At 42.5% G+C, this 11,173-nt stretch overlaps 1 protein-coding gene across 1 annotated transcript in view; it reads right to left on the bottom strand.

The window, feature by feature from the left end:
- The window catches only part of RPL27 (ribosomal protein L27), a 39,967-nt gene extending 35,193 nt beyond the window's left edge, over positions 1-4,774 (bottom strand). The window contains exons 1-2 of the mRNA XM_077459425.1: positions 4,622-4,774; positions 3,832-4,001 (exon numbers count right to left, since the gene is read on the bottom strand). Of these exons, the coding sequence (XP_077315551.1) occupies positions 3,832-4,001; positions 4,622-4,702 (251 nt within the window). The 5' untranslated portion in view covers positions 4,703-4,774. The remainder of the gene's footprint in view (positions 1-3,831; positions 4,002-4,621) is intronic.
- Positions 4,775-11,173: the final 6,399 nt, after the last annotated feature.

Consider the following 11,173-nt stretch of genomic DNA (forward strand, 5'->3'; position numbering starts at 1 on the left):
GAAAGGGAGACTGTCAGCACGAGGGGGGGGGACACAGAAAAGAACCCCCCCACAAACTTACTGGAGGTCCTGCTGTCTTGGCTGGAGGAAGAAGCATCTCAGCTCCCTGACACAGCATGTGAGGCAGTGAGTGCTCAATACAGCCCCCAGTGGTGACACATAGGCATGACAGCATTTTACTGATCTTAAAGAGGGATTCCACCAAAAAAAAAAAAAAAATATTAAAAGCCAGCAGCTATAAATACTACAGCTGCTGACTTAATAAATGGACACTCACCTGTCCCGGGTTCCAGCGATGCCGGCAGCCGAGGCCGATCGATCGGCTCTCTGCTGCTGTCACCACCATTCTAGGTGAGGGAATCAGGAAGTGAAGCGAATCGGCTTCACTTCCCGGTTCCCTACTGCGCATGCGCGAGCCGCGCAATAGGAAATCTCCGCGCTGTCACTGGGACCCGTGTGTGTCCCAGCAGACAGCGCAGCAGGGCAGGAAATGGCGTAGACTCCCACGGGAGTCTATGCCCGGAAGTGGGTGAAAATACCTGTCTTTGACAGGTATCTCCACCCCCCTCCCCCCTGAAAGGTGTCAATTGTGACACCGGAGGGGGGGGAGGGATCCGATCAGCAGAGGTTCCACTTTAGGGTGGAATCCCGCTTTAAAGGAGACATTCATAAGAATATTCTAATTTTTTGTTTTAGAAAACGCCACTTATCTTTCCTGCTGCAGGGTTTTTTGTGGTAAACCAAAAGACCCAATCTTCAGGGTGGGTTCTGTTAAACCTTCAGGAGCTGGGGATCCTCAGGAATCCCACCTGCAAAACTTTATGGCCTTACTACCAAAAAGTACTGGATACCAGGGTCCAGCTCTCTAAAAAGAGAAGCATTTACAGGCAAAAACCTTGTTTCTTCGGATACGAGGCCCAGGTACCATTCAATTTGGCCAGAAGAGACACTTTGAATGGATCTGGTCAGCATGGCTAGTCCCAGCAAAGATTGCTACAGTGGAGCTCAGCACAGCTTTACTCATGACCAACACCTTAGACACTGGCGAAAATAAACTGAGGTACTCCCAGTAGTGGGAGGGGTTATATAGGGAGGGTACTTTGTCTTAGGGTATGCCAGCGTCCAACACCTGAAGGTGGCTTATAACCCACATAGTAACTACGTGTCCCATGATGTATAAGAAAATCTGTTTGTAAATGGATAGAAAACTGGCTAAAAGACCAAACTCAGCGAGTAGTGGTTAATGATTCTTACGCAGAATGGTCCAAGGCTATCAATGGTATAACGCAAGGTTTAATGTTGTAACCCTTACTTTTTAATATAATTTAGAAATGATATAGGGTTTGGGATTAAGGCTCCATGCACACTGAAGCTCAAAAAAGCTTTTTCTGGACGCCAGATTGCTGGCAGAAAACGCTGGTTGAAAAACCTGCTTTTAACAGTGTTTTGTACTAGCGTTTATGAGCGTTTTTAATAAAAATACACAGAGGACACTCCAAAAATCCCACACTGCATTCCAAACTCCCACAATGCATTGAAAAAATAGAACGTCGAACTGAACTAAACGCGTGTTTATGCACGTTTATCGGCGTTTGTCGTTTTTTGGCGGTGAAAAACGGCACTTTGAACACAAATTTCTGGCGTTAAGAGAAAAGCCCATAAACTCCACTGCTCATTAAAGCTAAAAAACGTCTAAAGCTAAAGCGTGCATGGACACATAGGCTAACAGAGTGGAGTTTATGGGCTTTTAAAAAAAATGCCCAAACGCCAATAAACTGCAGTTTATGAGCTCCAGTGTACATGGAACCTAAAAGTACCATTTTAGTATTTGTGTATGACACCAAAACATGCAGTGGAATCCCATCCTTACAGCATGTCTCCAGTTTACAAACTGACCTCAATGCACTGTTTAATTGGGCAACTATATGGACAATGAGGTCTAATGTTGATAAATGTAATGAGCTCTTAGGGGCTAAAAAACATACTATATACTGGGAAGGGGGGGGGGGGGGGGCAATGCCAAACTGCAGTTTCCAAAGCAAGCAAAATCCTCTTGTATTTAGAGATGCATAATTTTGCCCCTGTACAAAATTAGTAAGGCCTCATTTGGAATATGCAGTTCAATTTTGGGCAGCAGTTCAGCAACTAAACTGATCAGAGGTATGGAGGAGCTCAGCTATGAGGAATGATTAGCTGAACTGAATTAGGGGGGTGATATGCCCAACATGTATAAATACATCAGTGGTCCATATAGTGAACCTGGTATTGAGTTATTTACTTTAAGGTCATCACAGAGACCAAGAGGGCACTATGTTTGAAAGAAAACATTTCATCTCCAAATACAGAAAGGCTGTTCACCGCAAGAGCTATGAAATTGTGGAATAGAATCAAGATGCGATTCTGCCCAGATCAGTAGATTGTTTTAAGAAAGGCCTGGATTATTTTCTAGATACACATAGTATAACTGGATACTAATATTTATAGGTAAAGTCTATCAAGGGAACATCTGATTGCCTTTTGGGGGTCAGGAAGGATTTTTTTTTCCTCCTTGCTGGAACAAACTAGATTATGCTTTATGGGGTTCTTTGCCTTCCTCTGGATCAGCTGTGGGTAGAGGATCCTTCCCCCCCATATTGGTTCAACAGGATGGACTTGTGTCTTTCAACCAGACTAAAGCATGTGGCAACACTTTTTACATACTGTCACCAGTGCAGTGTCACCCTAGTGGCACTGTACTCTAGGAGATTGTGTTTTCCTTTTTTACACTGATTACTTGTTACAGTCATCACTGTAATTGCAATAATTTTAACTGCAAATGGTTTTCATTCATGACTTGTTTACTATATGGTGAGTGTCCACAGCTATCACATGGTACAGGGCCCTTGGATTACTGTGACCAATCACAGCATCACAATAGTAAATAATGAATGTTTTACTTGGTGAGCAGGTGATTTGCCTCAGCAATCACATTGTACCTGGGTCGAACGCAGTGGCCCTGTATTAATTGCCCAGTTCTGCTGGACACAGCAGTTGCAAATTGAGATGCGCCACTCCATGCCATAAGCGGTGAGCAACAGGGAAGTGGCCTTATGACGTCCACTCAGAATAGCTCACCTGCCCACCTGTATTTGTACAATAGGTCAGGAGGGAAAACGTTAACATGTATACATTTTTTTGCCGTCTTCACCTTCTGGTTTGTAGCCAGTTTATCCTGCAGAAAGGGTCAAATAAATATTCTACCTCCGCCCCTCTTCAGAACCAGGTGGCGATTATATATTGTGCTCTTAAAGGGGGTTGTAAACCTCCATTTGAATGTTGTACCTATAGGCAAGCCTTATTATAGGCTGACCTATAGGTACTGTAACCATCTCCTACATGTGAGATATTTACATTGTACTGTGCCAACGTCATTGCTGCATGCAGTGAAGAAATGCCCCGCCCCCCGTGCCATTTCTTCAGTAGCGAGTGCTATGACTGGCTGCTTTTGCGCAGGAATGACGTCACGCAACTCTGGCCAGTCACAGAGCCGGAGTCTGCAGCCCCAGAAGGAAGAGGAGTGAAGATGGATGCGGCCTGCAGTGGGGATGGCACAGGGAAGTGTCCCATAATGTGCTAGTATGCTATTACTTTGCAGGAAAAATAAATAAAACCCACCAGGGTTACTGCCTTTTTAAGTGATTTATCAAAACTAAAGCGCATCTGGACTGAAATGTGCTGGCCTTCTCATCCTGGCATTTGTCTATAGTATGCGTGGCAGCAGATCGAGGACAGGTTTGGCTTTTTAACGTGCATTGCAATTTCGAAAGCTTGTAGCATCACATCACTATGTACCTGGTTGGCATGAGGTGGTTGTAGTTGTACACCTTCACAAATGACTTGATCTTCGAACGCTTGGCAATTCTCTTCTTGCCCATAGTGGCTGTCACCTTACGAGGATAGCGATCAATGCCAGCAACCAGGGCGTGGCTGTACTGACGGTCAGAGGTGCCATCATCAATGTTCTGTTTAAGAGAACATAACATTTGTTCAAAATGGTGCCTCACAAGCTTCTTGTATTAAACATTACAAATCTCTATACAGTGAGTGGATTAGTAAGTGAAGGCTAAGCACTTGATGTAAAACAGTTACTGCTTTAACTGTTATAGGTTTTTTTCATGATCCCACTGATCAAGTTACATCTGCCAAGAATGAGCATCAAAAACAAAAGCCCTGCATCCATCACCTGCATGCCTCCATCTCAATAACAGGTGGTATGTGTCAGGTAAGCAGCGTAAACGGCATCCACAAATCAGCCAGACGGATGGTGTACTGATGGGATGGATAGCGCCATCTACTCAAAATTGGTTTATAAAAAATAAAAAAAAGATTTTGTTTACAAGGAGCGACTGTCAAACCCTTTTGAGGCAAGCAGAGTAGTCTCCCACTAAATGAGGAATATACATGTGCCTGTCACAGGGATGTGAAGACACACTGGTAAAGGAAGCCAAGCCACAAGTCAGGAAATATGGTATAAAGCATCAGAATAAAAAGGGTACTGGATAACTGTCACAAATTAGTAGCAAAAAAATAAAAATAATTACATATTACACAAGTAAAACCTGAAATAAAAAAAAAATTATACCTTTACAATGACAGCTTTGCGGCCTGCATAGCGTCCTGCTAAAACAAGGACAACTTTCCCTGGTTTCATGAACTTGCCCATCTCTGTGGAAAGATTTAAAATGTTATACAAGGCATTCCAATGAAATTGATTCTCTTTTTAAAACAATCTTGACAGGAAATAATTTTCTCTTCTAATAAACCTGGCGTATTTATCAGCGTATAACACGCACTTTTTTCACCCTTAAAAATCGTGGGAAAATCGTGGGTGCGCATTATACACCGATCCCCCGCCGTTTCTAACCTTCTCGGCCGCACTCTGGTTTCCGAAAGTCGCTGAAAATAGTCGAGAGCTACCGAGCGTCGCCGAGGTACACAGGACATCCGCTCTCTCGGTGGCGCCATTTTTAAACGCCAAAGACACTGATAGGGCGCCAAATGACTGACAGGGCGCCAAATATGGGACTTTAAATGTATGTTTTTTTCCTTAAACTTCCCTCCTAAACTTGGGGCTCGTGTTATACGCCGATAAATGCGGTATATGTTTCCCAAAGCAAATAGGTGCTTTGTGTTGCATTTACATTACTTACGGGAAAGGTTGATACTAGCAGAAAACTGACTGAATGTACCTGAAACTGTCTTGTAGTGAGTGGTGCAAAGACCTACAAGTTGAAATCAGTTGCAAGGATACAGACCGGAAAAAATAAAAAATAAATTAAAAAAAAGCGTCTGAACATTTAAAGCTAGAGAGGTAAACTGAAATCGAGGGCATGCTACTAAACCTATTACCATGCAAAATGTAGCAAAAGAAAACTAGCCACCCATTTGTTAAAGGGGTTGTAAACCCTCACCGTTTTTCACCTTAATGCATTACGGTGAAAAATATTTTGATGCGGCAGTGCCCCCAAGGCCCCCTTATACTTACCTGAGCCCCGAAATTTGCACAACGGGAATGATCACACTAACTCTGACCCATGTCACATGTCCTGATTGAAAAGATTGATAGCAGCGCAGTCATTGGCTCTCGCTGCTGTCAATCAAATCCAATGACACGGGTGCCAGGGCCGAGTCATACATTCAGCAGCTATAGACCATTTTCAAAATTCAATCAACCCTTCATTTTCACCTCATGTTGCTACAGAAAATGTGTCTGGGACTCTGAATTTTCTTGCACTCACGTGCATTCCTTTTTCAGTTCTATTTCTCACACAATTCTCCCATCATTGATTAGAAAATAGTTTGTTTTGTAAAAAATTTCCAACATGTCCGATTGCTAAAATTCAATAGCTGTGCCAAAAATCGTCAATTGCTGTGTCCCACTAATGGTGTGGAAGTCGAACGAAAATTCTTAAAAAATAAAAAAAAGGTCGAAATAAATTTTGTTCAGAATGTCACACCATGTATGGCCTGCCTTAGACTTTGTGAACAACAAGCTTGGTTTGACAGCTCACACGATTGGCTGGTAAATACCCAGGGTTATTCCTTGTATCAGAAGGCCAGGGAAGGTAGAAGAAGGAGGTCCATATGTCAAAAAAAATATGGAGAAAAAAAATCCTAATTTTTTTTTTTTACATATATTAACAGTGAAAAGGCAAAACCAGAGCACATTGCCTACACAAGACGAGGATGGTTACAGTTGACACAGAAGGCAACTGTACAAAAATGCCTTCTCAGTTTTTATGCAGGAAAAGGAGGGGTATAACGACAGTACGGTTAATGACAACACAGGACATACCCTTGTAGCGAAGGGCCTAAGTCGAGGAAAGACTAAACTTAATACAAATAATTCACCAGGCCCAAATGGCTTACACAACCTAGAGTAGAGGTCGACCAATATGGGTTTTTCTCTGGCCGATGCCGATATTTAGAAATCGTGGCGGCCAATGGCCGATATATGATGCCGATTTTTTTGGGCCGATATGTTAGGCCGATTTTTTTTTCCTTTTTGTTTCCCCCCCTCTTCATCTCATAAAATCTAAGTTGGACACCTTTCACACTGGGGTGTTTTTCAGGCGATTTTGGGCTAAAAATAGCACCTGTAAATTGCCTTCAAAACGGCTCCCCTGCAGTTTGTGTGAAAGCCCGAGTGCTTTCACAATGAGGAGATGCGCTGGCAGGAAGTAAAAAAAAAAAATAATAATAATAATAATCTTTGGAGCGGTGTAAAGCGCTCCTCCACCACTCCTGCCCATTGAAATGAATGGTCACCACTGCTGAAGCACATGCAATGCAATTTTGCAGCAGTGCTTCACTGCCCCGCTAGCAGCCGAATAGCGGGGCTAAAATGACGGTAAATCGCTGCTAAAACTTGCAGCGTTTTACCGTCAACGCCTGCCCGATCCAGTGTGAAAGCAGCCTTAATAAGTGATGGAGAAAATTTCTTACACATTTATTAAACAAACCTCCAATCAGTTCACTTGTATGTATAATTTAGATAAAAAAAAACTATTAAATACACAAAAACAGGTACTCAAAACTTTTGGAAGAAAAAAAAAAAGGGCTAACTTGCGTTTGAAAGACCTCTGCACAAATACCGCATCACATAACATATTGCAACAACCGCCATTTTATTCCCTAGGGGGTCTGCTAAAAAAATATATATAATTTTTGGGGCTTCTGAGTGATTTTCTAGCAGAAAATACTGGATTTTTACTAGTAAGCAACAAGTGTCAGAAAAGATTTAGTCTTTAAATGGTTAAACTGAGAACTTCTACACAGGGAGTTCAGCCCATTGAAGAAGAAACATTGTATCACTTTGATCTTTTCTTGGCAGCCTGCCCAGAGAGGAGGAAAGTCCTTCACTGATGTCTTCAGGCATCTTACATTGACTTCTATTACAGAAGTCTCCTGCAAGTCGCTGAAAACGCAATCGGCTTTTTTATTAGCACAATCGGCCGATGAATTAAAAAATGTCAAATATCGGCCGATATATCGGTCGACCTCTAACCTAGAGTCCTCAGTCAGGTTATAGCCAGACCACCGTTTCTAATCTTTGTGGACAGCATACTGGCAGGAATGGTACCAGATGATTGGAGAAAAGCCAATGTGGTACCAATATTCAAAAAAAGGCCAGAGAAATATTCCCGGAAACTACAGGCCCGCAAGCCTAAAACATCAATAGTGGGTAAATTTGAGGGGATGACAAAGGACTATATCCAAAAATGTACAGAGGAAAAAAAATCTCAGTAGCAATCAGCATGGGTTTACGAAAGGTTGTTCCTGCCAGACCAATCTGCCAACATTCTATGAGGAAGTGAGCTGCCATCTAGACAGTGGAAAGGTATGTGGATTTAGGGTATCTGGTTTTTGCAAAGGCATATGATACAGTCCCCCATAAAAACTTAATTTACAAGCATGGACCATGAGAATTGTGCTTAGGTAAAAAACTATTACAGGGACGTGTCCAAAGGGTGGTGATAAACAACAAGGTTCTGCCTTGGGACCAATTATATTCATAAATGATAGATAGGATAAATATCTTAATCTCAGTTTTTGCTAAAACAAAGATAAGCAGGGCAATAACGTCACAAATGGAAATTTTACAGAATGACCTGAACAAAATAATGGAGTGGGCAACCACATGGCAAATGAGGTTTAACTTGGGAGAAATGTAAATTAATGCACGGGGGGGGGGGACAAAAAAACAAAACAAACAAAGGCAAACTACTCGCTAGGGGGAGAACTGTTGGAGGATCAAGGATTTAGAGAGATCCGGGGGTCCTAGTAGATGACAGATTGAGCAATACCATGCCATGTCAAGCTGCAGCTACCAAACCCGGCAGATAAGCATGAAAAAAAAAAAAATAAAATAAAAAAACACTGCAGGCATAAAACAATCCTGCCACTTTATAAAACTCTGGTTAGGCCTCAGGTGAAGGATTCTGTCCAGTTCTTGTCACCAGTCCTCAGAAGGGATGTGCCTTTGGACAGGGTCCAAAGAAGGGCAACGAAAATAAGGGGACAGGACGCCCTCAATTACAAGGAATGACTGCAAGCACTGAATTTATTCTCGCTTGAGGGGGGACATGATGGCGATCTACAAATACCTCAATGGGAATATCAGCATAGGGGAAAAAAAATATTCAGAGCCAGGGAGTGCAAGAGGACACAGGGCCACACGACAAGATTGGAGAAGCAGTTTAAACCTTAAACTGCACAGGGGGTTTTTCACTGTGAGGGCAATAAGGATGTGGAACTCTTTTCCACAATTGGTGGAAGCATATTTTTTAAAAGACTCCACTTTTTTTTAAGACTGAGTACAAGTACCGATACACTCTCTCTCCCCCCCCCCCCACGTACGTGACAATACTTGTGTCATGTGACATTTTTCAAACCACAATACAGACTAATATCTTCTTTATAACGCACTGATAGGTGGCACCAACATGTCACTGATGAGCACAAGGGGATTTTTTTTCCATTCTGCCTCTGCAACACCCATCTTGGTACACCTTGCACTCAGCCTCAATAAAGCAGCAGCGTACATCTTTCTTACACCTAGCCCGAACTATATGGGCTGTGTGTAACTGCTGGCATACTGTGACCAAGTGCATTAAGATGGGCGTCGGGATTTTCAAGCACTGATGGAGCGTCTCTTCTATTACTGAATGTGGCGACTCTGGTCGCCGATCCCATTGGATGATGCAGCTGTGCCCTGCACTCACGCCAGCTTACCTGCTTGAGGACTCGCTCTCCGCTCACTGACTGACTTTTGCACTTCGCCTCTCCCCCATCCCAGGTATCGGGAGCATTTGTGTGAGTACAAGTACTCACGCAAATGGTCGGTATCGGTTCTGATACTAGTATCAGTATCGGGACAACCCTACATAATGAATAAAAAAAAAAAAAAAAACTAAACAGTAAAGTCTTTTTTTGTAGAATGTAAAAACTATTACAACGCAAGTATCGCAATCTTCATTCTCAGCGCAAAAAAAAAAAAAAAGTGATTCTTATTTTAGCCAGAATAGTGCAACTCTAGCGAACAGGTAGGGATTTTAATGCAGGAGACATTTGGCTGTCTTGCATTAACCACTTGCTCCAGATGATTTTCATGACCAGACCATTTTTTGTAGCACTGCGCTATGCAACACTGCAATACATTTTTTATATTTTTTCACATAGAGCTTTTGGTGGTATTTGATCACTACTGGTATTTTTGCAAAAAATGAAAATATTTTATTCTTAAAAAAAATAAATAAAAAGTGTATTGTGCTACATGTTTTTGATAATAAAATTGCAATAAACACATTGTTAGAGCCTACAATTTTGTACAGAAATCTTTTTTGCCCTACAATTGGCAGCGATCAGTGACCTGCAATGGGGGAAGCGGTAATGTGGTGTGGGCAATCTGACACCAACTGCCGACTTCAACCCCAGGCCTACGGTGTAAAAAAAAAAAAGTTTGCTGCACACTGAGGGGAATAATAACTGAGGAGCGGAGGGAAGGACTGGGGCTTTTAACCTCCATTGTTAATTGTATTTCCAGTCAGGTGAGGCCAGTCATTTCTTAGGTGTGCCTTCCTGTAAAAAATATTTACTGGGCTCAACATGACTCAAATTCCTTGGAGTGTCTACTTTCCAAAAAGGGGTCATTTGGATGGGGTTATGTGCTACCCTGCCATTTCAACACCTCAGGAAACGAGATGGGCAAACTAAAAGATGTGTAAATTCCAGTAAAAGTACCATAGTTTGTAGAGGCTAAAACATTTGAACAAATCAATTATTAAGAGTGTTTTTTTTTACCCCAAGACACATGGTTGAATACATTTTGGCCTAAATGTGACTAAAATTGAGCTTATTTGGATTTTTAGAAAACAAAAAGTAGAATATAATTTTTTCAAAATTTTCAGTCCCAGGATACCACCAAAAGAAAGCTCTATTTGAGGAAACAAAAGGGCCAATTTAATTTGTGTACAGCATTTCATGACAGCGCAATTACCAGTTAACCACTTCCTGACCAGCGCACGACGATGTACGTCGACAGAATGGCACGGGCAGGCATATTGGCGTACATGTACGTCCAATATTCTATGCCGCCCTGCCATCGGGAGCACGCCGCCGGCGGCGCGCTCCCGCGCTGGTCGGGACCCCCGTGAGTCCGGTCGCGGGACCCGCGGACTCTATCGCCGCGGGCATCCCCGCGATCGTCTCACGGAGCGGCCGAATGGAGGAAATGCTGTATAAACAACATTTTTCCATTCTGCCTAGCAACTAGTGACGCTGATCTCTGCTCCATGTGATTGGAGCAGAGATCAGTGTACACTAAATGAAAGTCCAACCCCCCCACAGTTAGTAACACACCCCTAGGAACACTTAACCCCTACACTGCCACCCACTGGTTAACCCTTTCACTGCCAGTGTCATTTACACAGGAATCACTGCATTTATATAGCAGTGATTACTGTATAAATGACAATGGTCCCAAAAATGTCCGATGGGTCCCCGACAATGTCGCAGTCACAATAAAAATCGCAGATCGCCGCCATTACTAGTAAAAAAAAAAAATTATTAATAAAAATGCTATAAAACTATCCCTATTTTGTAAACGCTATAACTTTTGCGCAAACCAATCGAT

The sequence above is a fragment of the Lithobates pipiens genome, unplaced genomic scaffold (genome assembly GCF_037356315.1).
Source record: "Lithobates pipiens isolate NorthernLeopardFrog02 unplaced genomic scaffold, aLitPip1_a1.2 Scaffold_28, whole genome shotgun sequence".
Lineage (NCBI taxonomy): Eukaryota > Metazoa > Chordata > Amphibia > Anura > Ranidae > Lithobates > Lithobates pipiens.